This window comes from Wyeomyia smithii, chromosome 1 (assembly GCF_029784165.1).
Source record: "Wyeomyia smithii strain HCP4-BCI-WySm-NY-G18 chromosome 1, ASM2978416v1, whole genome shotgun sequence".
NCBI classification, from domain to species: domain Eukaryota; kingdom Metazoa; phylum Arthropoda; class Insecta; order Diptera; family Culicidae; genus Wyeomyia; species Wyeomyia smithii.
Genome location: NC_073694.1, coordinates 31,229,306 through 31,249,438, shown reverse-complemented (window position 1 = coordinate 31,249,438; position 20,133 = coordinate 31,229,306). Strand labels below are relative to the sequence as shown.

General features: G+C 42.8%; 5 protein-coding genes across 5 annotated transcripts; 3 read left to right on the top strand and 2 right to left on the bottom strand.

The window, feature by feature from the left end:
* Window positions 1-962: 962 nt before the first annotated feature.
* LOC129730830 (NKAP family protein CG6066) lies at window positions 963-2,598 on the top strand. Its single transcript, XM_055690421.1, has 2 exons — window positions 963-2,321; window positions 2,389-2,598. Exons 1-2 carry the CDS (start codon window positions 1,225-1,227, stop codon window positions 2,558-2,560), a joined length of 1,269 nt encoding a protein of 422 aa, XP_055546396.1. The 5' UTR covers window positions 963-1,224; the 3' UTR covers window positions 2,561-2,598.
* Window position 2,599: 1 nt separating this feature from the next.
* LOC129730824 (GPI transamidase component PIG-T) lies at window positions 2,600-4,689 on the bottom strand. Its single transcript, XM_055690408.1, has 2 exons — window positions 4,320-4,689; window positions 2,600-4,261 (listed from the first exon to the last, which is right to left on the bottom strand). The coding sequence occupies exons 1-2, from the start codon at window positions 4,483-4,485 to the stop codon at window positions 2,664-2,666; spliced, it is 1,764 nt and encodes a 587-aa protein (XP_055546383.1). The 5' UTR covers window positions 4,486-4,689; the 3' UTR covers window positions 2,600-2,663.
* Window positions 4,690-4,808: 119 nt separating this feature from the next.
* On the top strand, window positions 4,809-10,267 carry LOC129730813 (DNA polymerase subunit gamma-1, mitochondrial). The gene is made up of 3 exons (XM_055690398.1): window positions 4,809-6,880; window positions 8,345-9,930; window positions 9,990-10,267. Exons 1-3 carry the CDS (start codon window positions 5,294-5,296, stop codon window positions 10,264-10,266), a joined length of 3,450 nt encoding a protein of 1,149 aa, XP_055546373.1. The 5' UTR covers window positions 4,809-5,293; the 3' UTR covers window position 10,267.
* On the bottom strand, window positions 10,268-10,838 carry LOC129730839 (uncharacterized). Its single transcript, XM_055690430.1, has 2 exons — window positions 10,560-10,838; window positions 10,268-10,504 (listed from the first exon to the last, which is right to left on the bottom strand). The coding sequence occupies exons 1-2, from the start codon at window positions 10,779-10,781 to the stop codon at window positions 10,286-10,288; spliced, it is 441 nt and encodes a 146-aa protein (XP_055546405.1). The 5' UTR covers window positions 10,782-10,838; the 3' UTR covers window positions 10,268-10,285.
* Window positions 10,839-11,864: 1,026 nt separating this feature from the next.
* Window positions 11,865-17,417, top strand: LOC129716681 (uncharacterized). The gene is made up of 5 exons (XM_055666515.1): window positions 11,865-12,708; window positions 12,769-13,912; window positions 16,185-16,396; window positions 16,501-16,962; window positions 17,095-17,417. Exons 1-5 carry the CDS (start codon window positions 11,865-11,867, stop codon window positions 17,415-17,417), a joined length of 2,985 nt encoding a protein of 994 aa, XP_055522490.1.
* Window positions 17,418-20,133: the final 2,716 nt, after the last annotated feature.

The following is a 20,133-nucleotide window of genomic DNA, read 5'->3' as shown; positions in this document are numbered from 1 at the left end:
AAAGCGAAAAACAATTGTTTTGTTTTGAACGTTTTATGGATTTTGTGCAGAACATAAATGGTCACGTTCAAACATGTTTCAACACGTTCCGGATAGCCCTACATTCAATATAGTTAGAAGCACGCGAAAAATCTGTACTGTAACACATGCGGCACAATGAACGGTGCTTATGACCATATATCCAACAGTAGCGCCATCATCATCGGCGGCGGCTTCAGGAAACTGTTGTCATGACATCGGTCTGCATAAAACACGCTAAAGCGAAAATGGCGTCCTTTCACCGCTATTCTCTCACTTTTACAGAATTCCAATTTCAAAATATTCACGGTTAATTTCACTTAGCTCTTCTCTTCAGATTATTCCTTAATTTAATTTCCGATTGGGGCTAGAAAAAATCCGTTCAGGTATTAAAAACGTTCACGATGTGCCGAAGATAAAAAACACCGTTTACGACTATGGACACTGAAAGAATCGCTAAACATTCAATAATTCGTTTGTTTATTTATTTGTTGCGATTGTCTGCGCACTCTTCCACACTTTCAACTATAGTCGTTGTTTTACTATAGTCTGGCGAACTCAAAATTTAGTTTCAATCAGTTTCAGCTGTTTTTACGACATAAATTATCACAAAAACCCATCTGAAGTTATTAAATAAAGCATCATTGTAAAATATAATAGTTTATTCATGACAGAAAAATATTTTACAGCTTGTTATGCATTTTTGTATAGTCAAAAACGATTAGTAAAATAATACAAACTATTCTGTTGCAGTAACAGGCTGTTTTAATCCGCCAGTCTAGTAATATAGTGACTAAGCTTCCTACTTGCCGTTAAGTGACAGCCTTTCGTGGCAGCGATGCTAATCACAGTGGAAGTCATTTTATTTGACCAAATCGGACCAATTATAAATGTACAATGTTTGCCAGAAAAATTGTATTAAAAGAAAAAATAAAACGAAAACACGTTGTACAGGTAGTATAGCAATTAAAATCATAATCAGCTTAGCGGTCTTATTCAGAGTAGGAAGCGGAATAACAGTCTTTCGCCTAAATACAGCATTGCGCTGTGCTGTCTATTAGGACCTAATCAGAAATCAGATAAGAATTATTAGACATCAAAACAGTGGGAAGGGGATTTACGACGTCGTCGCGACTATTTTCGAAATCATTTGAGAGAAAGTTATTGTATCCGTTTATTCTTCAATACTATTAACACTTGTCCAAAATGGCAAGTCGAAGTCGCTCCAGGGAACGGGATCGTAACCGTCGTTCGCGTCATGTTAAAAGCAAAGAAGAACGCAACAGGAGAAAACATCGAAGCTCCAGTAGCAGTGGCAGTAGCTCTGAAAGCAGCAGTTCTAGCGAAAACGACAGCAGCCGAGACCGTTCAAGACAAAAGAAGAAGAGTCGAAAGCGGCGGTCCGATTCACGGTCGCCCCGCAAACATACATCCTCCCGTGATGAGCGAAAAAAACGACACGAGCAGTCGAAAGAATCAAAGCGAAGAAGTCGCTCGGAGTCCAGAGATCGCTCCAAGCGGTCCCGTAAATCTAAATCTCCACCGTCAGAAAAAGCGCAACCTGCCGGTCCCAGTTACAATGGATCCGCTGGTGGTATATCAAGCAAACGATGGGAAAACGATATGTACCGGGAGAAGCAATCGTGGCACGACGCAGATCGCAGCTACCGCCCCAGGTATAGACCCACCCACGATGCCATGGACGAAGAGCTGCTGCAATCACGGCGTTTGCAGAGGGAAATAATCGGCGAGGAGGGTGTTGCGATGGCGTGGGCTGATTCGCCTTCCCCGCGAGACTCATCCGAGGATGAACGCGAGCAGGCGGTCACGAAAAAATCGTCGAAAAAGAGTTCGAAGAAAAAATCCCGCGCTGGGGGCGATAAAAAGGACAAAAAGAAAAAGAAGTCTTCAAAGAAGCACCGCAAAAAGGAAAAGCATTCGAAGAAGAAAAAGAAAAGCAAAGAATCTTCCGACAGTTCATCTACGGATGATGGTGACGAGGAGGATGAGTGGGTGGAGAAATCTGCCCTCGTGGACAGTTCTGGGCTGGCAAAGGCGGGCAGTTCTAAGGTTGGTATTCTGAACCAGGAGGAGGAGACGATCGATGGCGTTGTTGGTCCGACAAAGACGAGCGGCAATTTAAACCAGAAGGACTTTGGTCGAGCGCTGCTGCCGGGTGAAGGTGCGGCCATGGCTGCCTACGTTACCGAGGGTAAACGTATACCCCGGCGAGGTGAAATTGGACTTACTTCGGAGGAGATTGATACCTTCGAGAAAGTGGGTTACGTTATGAGTGGTAGTCGGTAAGTGATTGAATTGGTAGATTAGCGTCAAAAGTAGAGAACTTAACCATAATTTTAAACGTTCCAGGCACCGGCGAATGGAAGCTGTCCGTATACGTAAGGAAAATCAAATCTATTCAGCGGACGAAAAGCGAGCGTTGGCAATGTTCAGCAAAGAGGAACGCCAGAAGAGGGAGAACAAGATCTTGTCACAGTTCAAGGAAATGATCAGTGCTAAGCTGGCCAGCGACAAGCACTAAACACTGCATTATACTTTCAAATAAATAAATAACTGAAACCTGGTGTTCAGTGTCTATTTCAATCGATGACTTAGTTACAACTCATAATACATTTCTTTTGGTATCAAGCTTTTTGCGGCTCCTCTTCAGTCTTACATGTATCAACTAGGGACTCGCTGCCCTCCTCTTCCTCCTTTTTGGGCTTCCGTTTGAACCAACCTTTTATCTTGTCCACTAGTTTGGGTTTCGCAGTTTCTTTGCGCTTGGCGACAATTTTTTTGGTTGATATGTTGTGAATCGGCCCGAACGCCAACGCAACGACAGTACAGGCCAAGCAAATTACATTGTACGGCATGCTAAAGTCCGGAATGGGTAGAGTTAACAAGAGGGCTTCCGTTCGCATCTGCAAAAAGTATCCATTCGGTTGAGTCGCATTAAAAGCATCTCGAAATAGAGCAGCTTCTCGTGGCAGCGCAGTATAATTGCGTCCAACTGGCAGCAGTACAGAGATAATCGACGATTGCATATAGTGGCCATGACTGGCATCCGGTGGATATTCTTGCCACTTTAGAAAAATGTAGTCGAAATCGATGGACAGTTCGACAGTGCATCGAGCCGGTATGGTGACTGCTAACTCTAGCTGCGTCGGACGCTCTCTTTGTCGACCTGGAACGTATTTGACTATATTTGGAATAATCAGCTTATTATCACGCTTGATTTTCAGGGTGTGCAGATAAACTGGCACAAACCATGGAATGTTTTCAAAAATTAACAAATTCAATTCCGTCCAGTGGGTGTTGGTTATTCGAGTAACAATACGACCCCGCTCCTGGCCAACACCGGAAATGAACCGCTTCGAGAATATGGGAGGAGGTTGAACGATGGAAACTATGAGCGGATCCCGCTTATCCATGGCAGCAACGTTAAACATTTGTTGTTTCTTTTCGAATTCCTTGATGTCATACTCGTACAGAACCGAACTCGCACCTCCTCGGGTAGAATATATAATATTCGTAGGTTTTTGCGTCATATCGTACTCTTGGTGGGTAACATCTACATACAGTCGGCTGCTTTCAGACAAAACACAAGCTCCTTGCACCCCTTGCTTGAAAAGTTTACGAACGGACCAATCTTTACCACCGAAAAGCCGCTGATCCTGAACCAGGCTCAAGCTTTGCTTAACCTCCAGCTGAAACTGCACGCAATCTTTATCCGCGCAGAGTTTCCGAATGTGCACCGCCAGCGAGTTGTAATTCCCCGAATAGATGTGATCGGGCGTGAGTAGTGAAACGAAACCCTCCTCCGATTTGCAGGGCAGTAACTTCTTCCAAGGTGTTAAATTTTCTGTACAAACAATCTCACGCGGTAGTGCCGCGTATCGAATCTTCCCCATCGGTTTGCCCTCGAACTGATGGGTGACCGGCCGCAGAGAAAATACCGGCTGAAATGTATTGGTGTTGTCCACGAAGCTCAACGAAGCGCAAAACAATCCGGAAAGCGTACCGCAAAGCAGTTTCCACTTGCGGTCAACCCCACCGTCGCCGTCTGTAGCAGTGGGTTCAAACCAGGCCCACACCTCCGCGCCAGGTCCGGCGTTCTCAACCGGAAACCCCCAATTTTCATACCGCCAAATACCGTTGGTAAAGCTGAGATGAAGTTCACTGATCTCGTAATGGTGGAAAAGCTCCGCCACGGAACGAGACACCAAGTGTGTGTGTAGCACTGCAAGCAAAGGCAAGTTATTCAAAACTAATGAATCTCGGCCTCAGACCACACTTACGACTATCGTTCGAAGCTAGATCCCAGCGCGTCGTGAACTGAAAATAACTGTACACAAATCCATCCGGTAGAGGTTTTATCAACATTTCTTCGTCGAATTTGTCATTGAATTGCAAGGACGGTTGCACAATGGCCAAGAAAATAGCCGGCCAGAGAAGGTTGAACATTTTAAACCGATGCTTACCAACGCATTTGCAGCTTTAGGCGGTGATCAGAAAAAGCTTCCAAGCAACGAATGAACTGTGTTTGAGTGATTAAAACAAATTATTTCACTAAAGTGTTGTGGAATAGCAATATTTCAGCTGATTTGTCGTAGCGTATCCTCCCTGTTGAAAATATTTGCAAAACAAATAAATTGAAATTTAAGCCCGACGACTGACAGCCTGCAGCTGCATGTCAAATAGAAATCGTTCAAAATAATATGTAAATAATATCCAAAATAAGTGATGCTAACTTAACTCAAGTAACTTCTTTGTTAAGCATAGTTAACAAATCCAAGCGACGTGAAACTTAAAGCAAGTGTAAAAACATAATTTTTTTCTATGAAATCAATCGCGAAAGCACAAGTATTTCACCAGCCTTCAGTTTAAAGTTTACTTGAAGTGACATCCATAGTGTACACTTGAAGAGGAATGAATTTTTTTCCGCAGTACAGCCAACATGTAACTAGAATTTGTTTGCAGGTCCAAACAGAATAAATTTTTTAGCAAAAAGCCCTGTTCCAAGCTAGTCATTTTTTCTGGTGTTAAAATTCAGATGAACTTACCCTTATGACAACATATTTTGACCAGTATTCCGCTTCAGCCGTTCCAGCAATTTATGGCAGGTTGGCACTGAGAGTCGCGACGCGAATTCTGTTCTCGTGTTTTCGGTCGATCAGCTGTTTAGTGATTTGTAAACAAAACGTATCGTAAATTCGCCGGTATTCTGCGCGCATTTTATGCAGTGGTTTTGAGAGTATGAAAAGTTTTCGAAATGCACCGGTTTCATTACATTCGGCAATTTTGCAGTGCGATAGAATTCTTTCCACACAGCACAATTCGACGCTTAAAAAGAAACTCACCAGAAACTATTCCGCGAGTGCCTATCGAAGAAACAGTTGTCCACCATGCTCCCGGTGTTCGATTGAACGAGATGAACATACAGCTTTTGTCACAAAGATTGTACGAACAAATTTTTCCAAACATTTCGTCCAAAGCCAATATAAACGAAACGCAAATAGACCAACTTCGTCAGGATCTTACACGTCATGGAATTCCTTTCGCTAATCCCGCCATAATCCCAGAGGTGTCTTTCCAGCTGCCGAAATTGAAAGGAGCCAATATCGAGGAGCATTTTTATAATGTAGCAGACGAACAAAGTCGACCCTATCGGGAACTGCTGCAGTCATTGGTTACCACGAAAGATATTCCCCAGCCAGCAAAATGGTCGAGTTCTCCTGGATGGACCTGCTATGACCAGGACCGAGGTCCGTTAGCCGTTCCATATCCAGCCGAAACGGCACTGGTGTTCGATGTCGAAGTTTGCGTTTCTGCTGGCGCAGCTCCCGTGATGGCAACTGCTTTGAGTCCAACCCGATGGTACTCCTGGACAAGTCACAATCTCGCCAATCCGCAAGCCACTTTTGCCGAAGGCCATCGGTATCAGTTGAACGAGTTGATTCCCATGGAATCGGAAACTAACGATGATCCATCAGACGAAAAATTCCAACTCCCAAAAGTTGTAGTTGGTCACAATGTTTCCTACGATCGCGCACGTATTCGGGAACAATATTGGCTGCAAAGCACGGGGATGCGATTCATAGATACGATGTCACTGCACGTTTGTGTGAGCGGAGTGACTAGCTACCAGCGGGCAATGCTTAAATCGAGCAAGGAATTGCCTCTGGAGGACTTGGGCTGGAGCAGCCAAAGCTCTCTCAACAATCTGGCTGATGTCTTCGAGCTGTACTGCGGCGAGAAACTGGACAAGGAAAAGCGGAATATTTTTCTCGAAGGCACACTTGCCGATGTCGAGCAGGATTTTCAAAGTCTAATGAGTTACTGCGCTGGTGATGTGAAGGCAACCCTCAAGATTCTGCAGCAGTTGTTTCCTCTCTTCGCAGAGCGATTTCCACATCCCGCCACATTGGCTGGCATGTTGGAGATCGGTAACGCCTACCTACCGGTCAATAGTAATTGGAAGCGGTACATTCAGGAATCAGATTTGACATATGAAGATTTGGATATTGAGGCAAAACACCTGCTGGCACAGCGGGCGGACGCGGCCTGTCGGTTGATGCACGATCAACAGTACCGGCAGGATTTGTGGCTCTGGGATCAGGACTGGAGTGTACAAGAACTGAAGCTGAAGGCAGCGCCGAAACGGGTAACCAAAAAGATGAAAGTTAACGCGGAAGTCGTTGGTCATCAGCAGGTAACGAAGGCTGTGGTTGTGGATGATGATGGCGAGGTAGATCAACTTGCAGCAAAGTTTGAGTATTTATATAGAACCAAAGATCGGCTTCCAGTACGGCGACCGCTACTACCAGGTTATCCGGCATGGTATAGGAGTTTGTGTTCGGTAAGTTGATACATATTTATTCCCACATTTCTAAATTTTATTATCATATTTTAATTATTTAACCAATCTTCGGTTGAGCAAGCAGCTGCTACAAAAGCGTTTGTCGGGTTCCTAATTACTGGTACAACTACTAAATGTCCAGTTTCAAAGTTTGTAGTACTTTTCAAACAAAAATAAATTTGGCAGATTTAAATTGAAATTTTGTGTTGAACAGTTCAAAAATTTAGATTTTAGCTCAAATAACTCAACGCTGCAGTCCAAAAAACGGTTTTTTGATCATGATTTATAATTTGGAAAATTTTTAATATCAGCAAAAGTTCCACTCGACTAGACCTACAACTTACATTAGGTTACTCCAGCATTTTTTGCATTTAATTTTTTATTTCATTTCTTTCCTAATTTTTTCATGATATTCCCATATTTGTTAACTCAGACTTAATCCAATTAAGAAGTAGGAAATGAAAATGAAGTTAACAAAATAACATAAATGAATAAATAAGTGAAAAAAAATCCCTAACTCAAACATAAATTTAGAATGGTCAAGTTTGCTTAGATTTTTTGATTGAGTTTTTAGGATTTATATTGTTTGTTTCAATCGCAATTTTCTAGATTGTATTATATTATTTTATTTATTTATTTTTTTTTTTTTTTGTAAAATAGTTTATTCTCTATAAATTTTACTAATACATTGTGTACTTATTTCTAAGGTTTTTCACTGAAATTACATATGTTTTAATTTGTTCGCGTTGTATTTATTGTTTTTGCAATATTCAATTTTTTTATCTTTCTCTCTTTCATTTGTTTCTATATTCAATTGATTTATAATTTCAAATTTTATCAATTCACAATGTTATGATTTATATATTTGTTGTAATCTGCATGATAATCGCAAAAATTTTCCTTTTTTTCCCGCAAATTCCTGTACACAACATTCAGAGCTTACGGAGTTTTACGGGAATTTTAGATTTCACACTCCAAAAGAAGCTCGCAGCCTCAAGGTTGCAAAGTCCGCTTTGGTTCTGAGTTCGAATCTTAGTAGATTTAGACCGCTTGGTTTCAAAGGGACTTTTACGCATAGGTTTTTTCTCAGCCCCCCCCCCTGTCATTCCCTTACTTTGACCCTTCCCTTGTACTGAATTTCTGATGAAAAGTCACACCCATTTGAATAAGAATACTTCTCGAAGTAGTTATAATTTATGGTAAATGGCTGGGCAACTATCAGCCCTATCACGGATGAGCAACTACGAAATGTGCGTTCGTTCAAACTACAGGTCGAGCATATTTTTGTGCACAAAACTCAGAACTTACGAGGTTTTTTCGCGTATTTTAGGATTCAGACTGCTAGAAAAACTTGCTGAACTCAATTTTTTTGCCATTACGGGCATTCAATATTTTGCGCTCAAATTTTATAATTCCAGTTTTACCTCCCTAATATTGATAGCTAACGATAACAAACTTTCCCAGAAACCAACAGAGCCCGACTGGTCACCAGGGCCGACCAACATTTCCACTGGCATGCAGATCGCACCGAAACTGCTGCGCCTCTGTTGGGAAGGTTACCCACTGCACTACGTTCGAGGTCAGGGTTGGGGTTTCCTGGTACCGCACAAATACCGCCGAGAGGATGACGATCAAACTGGCATGATTCCGCTAGAAGAACTGGCCCGCGAATGTCCAGTGTTGGAGATCAACCCGGAAGCATCAGCACAGGAGAGCTTCGAGGCACTGACTGGCTTGTGGCAAGATGTAGAAGCTAACATCAGCCGTAAAGATTACTACCGAAAGCTGAAGAAGGACCGAACCGGGAGTGTCTATAAGGGAACCGGAATATGGTGCAATCTGGATTTGGAAGACTGTTGCTATTTCTTGAAGTTGCCCCATAAGGACGGACCGTCCCACCGGGTGGGAAATCCACTGGCGAAGGATTTTCTTAATAAGTTTTCGGACAACGTTTTGGCAGGTGATGGAAAGACGGCTGAGCGTGTGGTTGATATTTCAAGAATGTTGTCTTACTGGAGAAATAATCGCGATAGGATAACTGGGCAACTAGTGGTTTGGTTGGATAAGAACAAGCTTCCACAGCTGTTACATGAAGAGGAAATGGATTTTGGGGCGATCATTCCACAAGTGGTTGTTTGTGGGACCTTGACACGACGTGCAATGGAACCCACCTGGATGACGGCTAGTAATGCCCAGCGAGAAAGGATTGGTTCGGAGCTGCGTGCAATGGTTCAGGCTCCGAAAGGTTTTAAAATTGTTGGGGCAGACGTGGACAGCCAGGAACTGTGGATAGCTTCGGTTCTGGGAGATGGCTATGCTGCAGGCATTCATGGAGCAACACCTCTCGGGTGGATGACTCTAAGCGGTACCAAGGCAGACAAGACCGATATGCACAGTGTGACTGCCAAGGCCGTTGGAATATCTAGGGATCACGCTAAGGTTATTAACTACGCCAGAATTTACGGAGCCGGTCAAAACTTTGCAGAGCGATTGCTCCAACAGTTTAATCCCACTTTTTCGGAAGCGGAAGCACGTTCGAAAGCTAGCAAGATGTTTGCCCTCACCAAGGGAAGGAAATTTTATTACCTCAAAAGAAAATTCCGCGAGGAATTCATAAACAAAGGATACACTGGGTACGAAGCTTTGAAAATGGCAAAAATCTCTAATAAATCGGTGATCGAACTGTTCGAGCCACCCCGTTGGGAGGGTGGAACCGAGAGTGCCATGTTTAATAGACTGGAGCATATCGCTGGGTCAGAAACCCCAGTAACACCGTTTCTTGGAGGACGCCTGAGCCGAGCACTTGAGCCTCAAGAAGGTACAGAAGAGCGCTTCCTACCGACCCGGATCAACTGGGTCGTGCAAAGCGGCGCAGTCGATTTTCTGCATCTGATGCTGGTTTCGATGCGCTGGTTGATGGGACCACGTGTGCGATTTTGTCTGAGCTTTCACGACGAGGTGCGTTATCTGGTGGAGGATCGATTCGCGCATCGCGCTGCTCTCGCTATGCACGCCACAAATCTGCTGACGCGCGCATTTTGTGTTTCAAGGTCCGTTATTGGGTATCTATTCCGAATACAACACAACTAAGATAAAGCTTTACTTCCAGAATCGGATTTCACGATTTACCCCAGTCGGTGGCTTTCTTTTCCACAGTGGAAGTGGATACGGTTTTGCGCAAAGAAGCTCAGCAAGACTGTAAAACGCCATCAAACCCCCATGGTTTAGCAGTTGGATATGGTATTCCTCACGGTACATCGCTAGATATCCACCAGCTTCTGGAGAAACTTGGACCGGACGAATCAAATATGAGCAACTGGGAGTGGCACCGAGAGCCAAACTCCAAAGTGTTGAAGAAAGTTCAAATAAACGGAAAGAAACATTGAATTTTATTGATTCCCTGTCTTATTTGTACCATTTGGACAGATCTACCTCGTAGACGGGTAAGTCAAAATATTGACCGGTCTGTTTCTTCCTTTTGTAGCGATCGAAAAACGGAAATTTCGTGTCCACTTTATCGAGTGCAGGTTTCGGGGTCAAGCTAGTGTAACTAACTGAGCTAGTGAATCTCGACGCTTCCTTCCAGTCGGAGCTGTACATGTACTCAATAACGTTGTCTTGGTCCTGGGGATAAATGATTGAAACACGATTGATTGAAATAAAATTTGTTAGAAGATACCTTTTTCGTCAAATCGTGAAGCGATATTTGAGGAAACAAGTTAACCTTCGGACGGATTTCCGAGCAGCTCTTCGGAACAGTTTTGTGCATTTTGAGCATTTGAGCACCGTCTGCATTGCGGTTTTTCGTGTGCGATCCAACAATTTCCTTCGGTCTGTGGAATAAATTAAATCTTATTTTGCGAGGCATTATGGAAAGCGTCTCTGAATCGAAATGTTTCATTTTGACTGTTGCCCTGAATATGATTCGCACCCGAGTGCTTGGATTGATCGAATCACATTGTTGATGTCATTAGTTGGAATGATTCGTTAATTTATCGCCTGTTCGATTTTCGAATCAAGCGAATGCTGTTCCCAATCAGGGACCGTGGGATAAATCACACGTGCGCCCAAGACATTGCCGTGCGCAGGATTTTCGTTGATGGTGAGGTTCTTTATTATTTAATTTTACTATCGTGTCAGCTTCAGTTATTGAATGTTTGACCAAAGATCAGATTTGATATACAATGTTTGAAGGTTATATTTTTATTGTTTTTGCTACATAACATCGTCGAAACACGCTCCAAAAAGCCAGAAAGGATAAAAAAATGCAATCTCAGAAATTACAGACTAGAAAATAGTTCAAAATTGAGCTGAAAAACACTTCTACAGATCAAAACAGAAGAATCAATTAAAACGAGGATTGCAGAGAAATGGTTTGTGTCTTTTTTCAATTTAATTTTAATTGTCTTTGTAAAATTTCAAAGTCATTTCCCGAGCATTTAATCTTTTCTTAACATTTTGATATATTTTAAGTATCCGATTGTTGTTTCCATAGAATGACCCTGTCTTATTTTGAGCATTTTGTCGTTTTCACTGCTCTGATATTTGTTGTATAGGTTTTTATGATATTGGCTTTTAGATATAATTTAAACACTTTCCTGCCAAAATCAAACGAGGTGAATTCCCAGACCTCTTCCCCCTTGAAAACAACTCATGCCCCAAAAGCAGCACCAATAAGTTGTACACCAGCTGGCAGTTGGCATGTATAATTAATCGCAACGGAAGCGACAGCTTTATTAGTCCGACAAATTGGCAAATAAAAAACTTCCCGAATTTCGAACTGACTTCTAACCACCAAACGTGTGAGAACCGGTTCCATCCCGTGTTGACATCCCAATCAAGAAGTGATCGTTTCATCCATCTTTTAACGAGCATCAGATACACCGATGATTGATGTCAAGGAATCAGAAAAAAAAAGCTTTTGATGAATCGAATGCTAACAAACGACGTCGCAGTCTGACAGCAACCTGTCCCTGGGTTGAGCATGTTTTCGACGTCGTGCTTCAAGGTTCCGTGGCTAGTCGTGTTAGCTATTGTGCAGAGTAGCCACAGTGCTTCGCCAAGTTGGCTGACCAATGGTACAATCCAAGCGACTATCAGCACCATCTTCGCTCAAACCGATCACATCGATATCGTTTTTAATGAGTTTGAAACTGATCAAATCGAGCAGCAGATTAATTATCTAGTTCACGAAGGAGTCACACTGCAACAGAAGACGTTTCGTATCTACGGGTTCAATGCTTCCGCTGAAGATGTCTGCGTGGGTGCTGACACCAACTTACCTGATGAACCAGATCCAGGAGAAATGATCGCTAGAGTTTTCGATCAGGAGTTCGTGTTCATCCGTTGGGACAAAACATATCAGACATTTGCTAAGATTTGGGTGCAGAACCATCACGGTGGTTATGTGCTGTTTACTGATTTGCATTCTCTTGAGACCCTAATCAGATGCATGTTGGACCCTACCGGAACATATCTGATCCTTCTCGATTCTAAAGGAGTCGAATTCACTGAATTAGAGCGCTTGCTGAAGTCCATTTGGAGGCGGGAAGGAGTGTTACGATTTTTCGTGCTGACGGCCGAGCGAATGCTTGTATTCAACCCATTTTTAATTCGGAACTCTACCTATGGATCTGTAGTTGAGGTGAATAGTGCCTCCGCAATTCCACAGGTACCGGAACGTAACTTTAATCGTTACCCGCTACGAATCGACATATTCAAATCAACATACAGCGACACAATCGCCGGTAAAACTGGTGCCAAGTTCGACCTATCCGGTCCAGATGTCGTCCTCAGCTGGGTGTTTGTCAAAAAATTCAATTTTACCCGTAAGATGAATGAGAAAACCATTTATCACCCATAGCGCAATCAACGTTATCTTTTTTTAGCCATTCGTCTACCGCCCGACAAGGATAACTTCGGAGTTCGCCTGCCGAACGGCAGTTACAATGGTGCCATTGGGCGACTTCTGAGACGCGAAAGTGATGTCTGTTTCGTTGGATTCTTCGTGAAGGATTACTTCACCCGTGACATAGAATTCACTACTGGAGTGTACGCCGATGAAATGTGCTGCCTGGTGAAGAAGGCTAGCAGGGTGCCGGAATATCTGTTGCCCATCACAATCTTTCCAGCCGACCTTTGGTCACTTCTGGTTGTGGCAGGACTGGTCTGCACCGTCATGTGGATCGCTCTTCGAGCGGGCATACAGGCGACGATGAAAGATCACTCAAGGTGGTCCCAGAAGTATCGGTTCGCGTACTTGTTTAACCTCTCCGATGAAATTAGGGACGCCCCATTGTATCGGAAGTTAATTCAGATCTGCATCGATTCATATCTGCTTCTGTTGAGTGCGACGTATCTTCGATTCACCCGCTCCGGAATTGAGAGACTTTTTCTTTTCGGCATTCTGATGGTAAGCCTAGTTATTGTGTCGTTGTTCCAATCGGGTTTGGCGTCGGTGTTTGTGAATCCCGTTTACTACAAAGACATCAACAGTCTTCAACAACTGGATCAAGCGGGCTTAAGAATACCGGTAAAGTATAAGGGTTTTATGGACGATGTATTTCCGGCAAACTACAGCGTCATGATGGAATCGTTACGCAACAAGATGGAGCTGCGAATAATGAACGAAACTTTGCTGTCATACGTAGCTCGGGTGGGTAAGGTTGCCACTGTGACACGTAAAACGACACTGTCCCTCGATAATGCCATCTTCCTGACGACCAAGCAACTGTACATGATTCCGGAATGTCCCCGAACGTACAGTCTGGCGTATGTAGTTTCCCGACATTCGGTGCTGTTGGATCGAATTAATGACTTTCTGCTGCGACTATTGGATGGTGGTTTAATCAATCACTGGATTAGCGTTATGAACTTCAACGTGACGCTGCAGCAAAGGGAAAAGGTGAGAAATTTTGAAGAACCAGGGCTTAAGGTTCTGACGGTACTGGATTTACAGTTTCCATTCTACATGCTAGTGATAGGGCTTGGAATTAGTGCGGTTGCATTTGTGGCTGAATTGATGTATCTCAGGTTGAACCACCGCTTGCCGTATATAAATTAGTGATCCCACGAGTTATATGTATAGACTAAACCAACGGAATACATATGGAGAATAAAACAACGTTGAGTGAGCGATGATCAAGAGTTTTATTCATCCATATCTAATCGAGGTCAATTCTAAAAACTGTTCCAATGCTGAAGTTTTGGCTATTTCTCCATCGAAAGATAACTCTGCTGTGAAGTATGGTTAGTTTTGACGGGGGAAGAAGCTGTTGACTTGCCAAATCTCAAATAAAAGTTCAAAAACTCGCCAAACGACTCACAGCCCAAAAAGTAAGTTTTTTATGTAGAAACAATCAGGATTCGATTCAGGAACTTCTATAACAGAGAAAAATTTACCTGTTCTGCAATTGATGCTTGCTCTGAAAATTTATGAAAACAACGGCACAAAACACGAAATGGTCGAATGCAAACCATGTCAATATTGGATTTTAGGCCATATCACTTTTTGAGATTAGGATAAAATTAGATAGAATATTTTTGAAAGTAACTGCAGAACTACATTGAAAAATCGTAAATCAAATTTGACAAGTCTGTTCCACATTATTACCAAAGTTATGTTCAACCAGAGGCGTCTCGTCCACCTGTTCAACCTGTTCATAGGAAAGGTAGACAATTTCGGAACAATTACTCGAATTTTTTCTCATTTGTAGCATGGATCTGACATCATTAAGTTTTCTTGTAACCTTAATGTTATTTCGAACATTCGAACATTTTTTTGATTTTCAATTTATTTCCACCAATTTCAATTTCTATTTATTTCTCCACCGTGAAGAATATAACCTGGCTAAACACACTCTACACTACTCAACCCACCCACAACACAGCCCACCCGTAATACAACACAACACAACGAGATAAGCAGTAATGACTACCGTTTGTTCAAATCATTTATCTGAACTAGCATTCATTCAAACACTTCTCTGCATTTTCAAGTACTATAGCGTACGCAGCCAGTTATGTACATAAAGCGTGCACCACTACTAATGCGCAGCCTTGCGTAAAAATGACATTTGCGGTTCAAAAATTATGTTGAACCAAGCCGATGGAAACGATACCGCCGACGCCGACCCCCACCATTCTTTGATGTTCGTTCATTGAAATTTGAGAGAGGCCGCGAGAGTACACAGCTCTCAACGCTCAAGCGAGCGTCAGGTCGATGCAAAGCCGAGAGTGCAGCGAAGGGTTTTCATGTATTTCCTCATTGATGACATTATTCTTCACGTGAGAAAAAAAGTGTCGCGCAGCGCTGAGTGCGATACAAATGAAAAATCGAACAAATTCATTCATGGTTATTGTAGATGTAGTGGTGTTTTTTCGTTGATGTGTGGTTTCGATTCAAGCCTTTTTTCTCGATGTTGTTCATTCAATAACTTGAACCATAGTATGGTAACGAGAATGGTATAGTCGGTATAGTACATGTTTGACTGCTCACGTTACGGTTGCTTTTGATTTGTTTGTGACGGCTAAGACTACCATTGCTCCATCTTTCAAATTTCTGTTGCTTTCTTGTGTGAAATTTCAATCTCGTTTAAGGAACGATACGTGGTGGGTAAAGCTTAATTACTTCATCATATTATATTTCAATTAATCATCACAAACTACCATATACCTACTGGAGATTGTTTGCGTGGATTTCCAGATGGACAACGTTATGGATCATTGCAATATTGAGCAAATGCTAAAGCGCCCGTTTGCCGCCAGAACCATGGAAGAAAAAATTAATGTTATTGGATATCCGGTTCCTCGTCCACCTATGGAACAATTAAAATCCACGTATAAGTTGAAGGGGAAAATTATGTCCCGCAACTTTAATGTGTCATCGTATGACCAGCAATGGCTGTGTGGATCGGCGAAATTAAATAAACTTTTCTGCTGGCCATGTTTGCTTTTCCGTAGCGCCAATGAAAAAAAATGTTTGGAGCAAGGAAGGATATAGTGATCTGAATCACCTTTCTGCGTCAATTAAAACGCATTCGAGCTCTAAAGATCACATAAACAATTCACTTGCCTTATCGATGTTCGGGCAAATGAGGATAGACGAAGCACTTGACCATAGCCGGCAGATCGCCTGCAATAAGCATAACGAAGAAGTAACGAAAAACCGGAAGGGTATGCGAACTTTAATTGAGATCACCTGTTCCTTGGCACTCACGGTCTCGCCTTTCGCGGACATTATGAATGTTCCGATTCCACGAACAAAGGGAATTTTTTAAGACCTCTGCACGTTGATCGCCGCCAGGGATCCAGCGTTCCAGGATTTTATGAATAATAAAGTTTTCAGCGGAACGTCGGGAGGAATTCAGAACGAGCTTATAGAATGCATTGAAAGCTACATGCTTCAAACAATTAAAAGAGAAGTTCTTGAGTTCGTGTCCATTATGATGGATGAATCAACAGATTCGGCTCGGTTATCGCAACTATCTTGTACTCTGCGCTACTTACGACCCGATGGTAAGAAATATTCATAAAATAAATTTTGCAAATATGTTAACAAATAGTTGATTTTTTTTTAATTCAACGAGGCTCAAACATTTTTTTGTTCACCAAAATTTTAGGAACACCAGTTGAAAGGCTCGTGAGATTGGCAGACGTTAGCAGTGACAAAACCGCCGCTGCGTTGGCCGGACACGTTGATGAAATAGCAGCGTATTTTGGTCTTGATGGTGACAAAGTTGTAGCTCAGAACTATGATGGAGCTGCTGTAATGTCCGGGGACAAATCTGGAGTGCAAACATTGGTGAAGCAACGGTTTCCAAAAGCTGGATATATCCACTGCCGCGCACATGTGCTTAGTTTGGTGCTACTTCACTCGTGCACAAATAACAAGAAATCAGCAAGGTTTTTCAACACGATCTCATCACTCGCGGCATTTTTCTCGCAGTCACCTAAACGCAGCGAGACATTAAAGCAATTTATGGAGACCCACATACCAAATGTTTGCAAGACCAAATGGTCGTATAATTCGCGTATGATCAAAATAATTGATTCGAATTATGCAGCGATTAATGAATGTTTAGGTGAGATTTATCTTGGCGACAGTGTCTTTGATGCTGAAACTTGTACTACAGCCAGAGGTCTTCACGCATTCATGCTCGAATTCAATACCGTATTCTTGCTCAAACTTTTTGCTAATATTTTTGCACATACAGATGTACTGTATCAAATTTTGCAAACAAAAGAATTGGACGTAGTAGAATGTTTACGTAACGTCAAGGCTTGCCTCGCTTCTATCGAAGAGCTCAAAGCAGAGCATCATTTCTACAGAACGCTTAATGATGCAATTGATGTTTCTGGCGAAACGATCACTGATAGCAACGGTATCAATTATCGTCCCATATATGACTTTATCATTGACAAAATTATTGACGAAATGTCTAAACGATTCAAAGAACTAGATGAATACAAATTCATCATTTTGTTGAATCACGAAAAATTTGCCGAATTCAATGTCACATTCCCTACAAAGAATTAGAAAATGCTTATTTCGTACCATTCTAAATTCGATGAAGCGAAGCTGTATAATGAGCTGACCGTTCTTTACTCGCGCGAAGAGTTCAGAGGCAAAAATAAATTGTATTTAATTTCGTTTATCCTTGGACAAAACCTGCATCAAACTTTCTCCGAAACGCTTCGGCTGGCCAGAATGATACTGACATTGCCTAATACAACGGCGTCCGTCGAACGAACGTTTTCGGTTCTCCGACGGATCAAAAATTATTTGCGGTCTAAATCGGGGCAGAATCGATTATTTGGTATTATGATGATGGCTGTGGAGAAAGATTTACTCCATGAGATGATGCTGACGCCATTATTTTACGACGATATTATCGACAAGTTTGCGTTAAAAGTAAACCGAAGGATTCCTTTGTTATATAAATAAATGTTGATAAATAAAACTTTTAAAATCTGTTATCGCAATACTGTTGTTTTAATGTTGCAAATGTCGATTGAACAGGTGGCCCACTTGGTCACGCGTCGCCTCTGTGTTCAACAATAACATTTTTCAACATATTCGAACAATCTCACTAATTCCAGCTTCCTTTCTCATAGTCCATAGAACTTACTTACTTATTTTGCTGGCCGACGGACCGTTTACCGGTCTAGAGACAAACAAGTTAGAGATGTCCAGCTTCTTCTGTTCTAGGGAGCCGTTCTCCAGTCACTCATACACTAGCAGATCGTGCATCTTCATCCACCGTACACATCCACCGAGTTCGAGGCCTACCATGGAGTCGACGGCCTCCTCCTAGTTCTCTGCTGAAGATAGTTTTGACGGTTCCATCGTCAGGCATTCTGGCTACATGTCCAGCCCACAGAAGCCTTCCCCGCGGTATTATCTGTGCGATGGTAGTTTAATCAATCACTGGACTGTATCAGCATGTGTGTACACCTCGTACAACTCGTGATTCAAGTGTCTGCGTTAGACTCTATTTTCTAATTTACCACCAAGCATGGATCGCCGAGCTTTACGCTCAAAAACTCCGAGCACTCGTCGATCAGCGTTCACATTCCATGTCCGTAAAGGACCATCAGGTGGTTAGCATCGTTTGTAGCACTAGTTTTGAGCGAGTTTGCAAACGAAGGGACCTTAGCTGGTTACGTAGTCCGTAGAAGGCCCTGTTCGCAGCTGCAGCTCGTCGTTTGACTTCACGGTTCATAGCGTTGTCACATGTCACAGGCGTACCAAGATAAACGAAATCATCAACTATACTTCAAATCGTTCATCATCATTGTCCACCCCAGCACCAAAAGCACCGAAACTCCCACGCTCCCCACCAACTACCATGTTTTTTTTTTTTTTTGCAGAGTGAATACTGAGTTTCAACCTCGTCGCTTCTCTCTTAGAAGGCATGAATGCCTACTCCATGGCCCTACGATCGAGACCAATGATATCAATGTCGTCCGAAAAAAACCAAAGAGCAGAGGACATTTCGTGATGATCGTAACATTTCTTTGTACGTTTACTCTTCGTACTGCACCTTCAAGGGGGACGTTGAACAGTAAGTTGGAGAGTGCATCCCTCTGCTTCAGTCCATCTAATGTCACGCCAGTTTTTTTTCTGTGCGACCAGAGCTTAGATCTATTGTGATATTGACCAGAGGTTTTCTGTACTCTGCACTTCATATTATTAGCAGTAACACTATTGAAGTAAGTGATACCGCTTGTCCGATCTACATATGCCCGATCTACAAAAAAGGTCATCGCCTGGACTGTAGCAATTTTCGGGGCATAACTCTTCTCAATACTGTGTACAGAATGCTCTCCCGCATCCTGTTCCACAGACTGAGGCCGTTGCAGGAGACCTTTGTTGGCGAGTACCAATGCGGTTTTCAAGGGGGACACTCCACGATGGACCAAATGTTTACCTTGCGACAAATCCTCGATAAATTTCGAGAATTCAACTTGCGGACGCACCATCTGTTCATAGACTTCAGGGCAGCGTACGATTCAGTTAAGAGAAATGAGTTATGGCAGATTATGATCGAGCATGGCTTCCCAACAAAGCTGATTAGGCTGATACGTGCCACCCTTGAAGGTTCTACATCAAGCGTCAGGATAGCCGGTGAGATATCGGACTCGTTCGTGACATTAGATGGTTTGAAGCAGGGTGACGGGCTGTCGAACTTATTGTTCAACATCGCATTGGAAGGTGCTATACGGAGGGCTGGTGTGCAGAGAAGTGGCACCATCATTACGAAGTCGCACATGCTTCCTGGTTTTGCGGACGATATCGTCATCATTGGTATCAACTGTAGAGTTGTGGAAGAGGCCTTCGGACCTCTCAGGAGGGAAGCTGTGAGATTAGGGCTTGTCATAAACTCTACCAAAACAAAATACATGGTGGCTGGCAGAGTGCGTGGTAGTCCGTCGGAGGTTGGTGCTGCGGTGGTGCTAGATGGGGAAACATTTGAAGTAGTCGACGAATTTATTTACCTAGGAACATTAGTGACATGTGACAACGAGGTTAGCCGTGAGATAAAGAGGCGGATAGCAGCCGCAAACAGGGCCTTTTACGGATTACGTAACCAGCTAAGGTCCCGCAGTCTGTAAATCCGTACTAAACTTGCACTCTATAAAACACTGATTCTTCCGGTGGCTCTCTACGGCCATGAATCATGGACGCTGAAAGAGGCTGATCGGCGAGCTCTTGGTGTGTTTGAGCGTAGGAATTTGCGTTTAATCCTTGG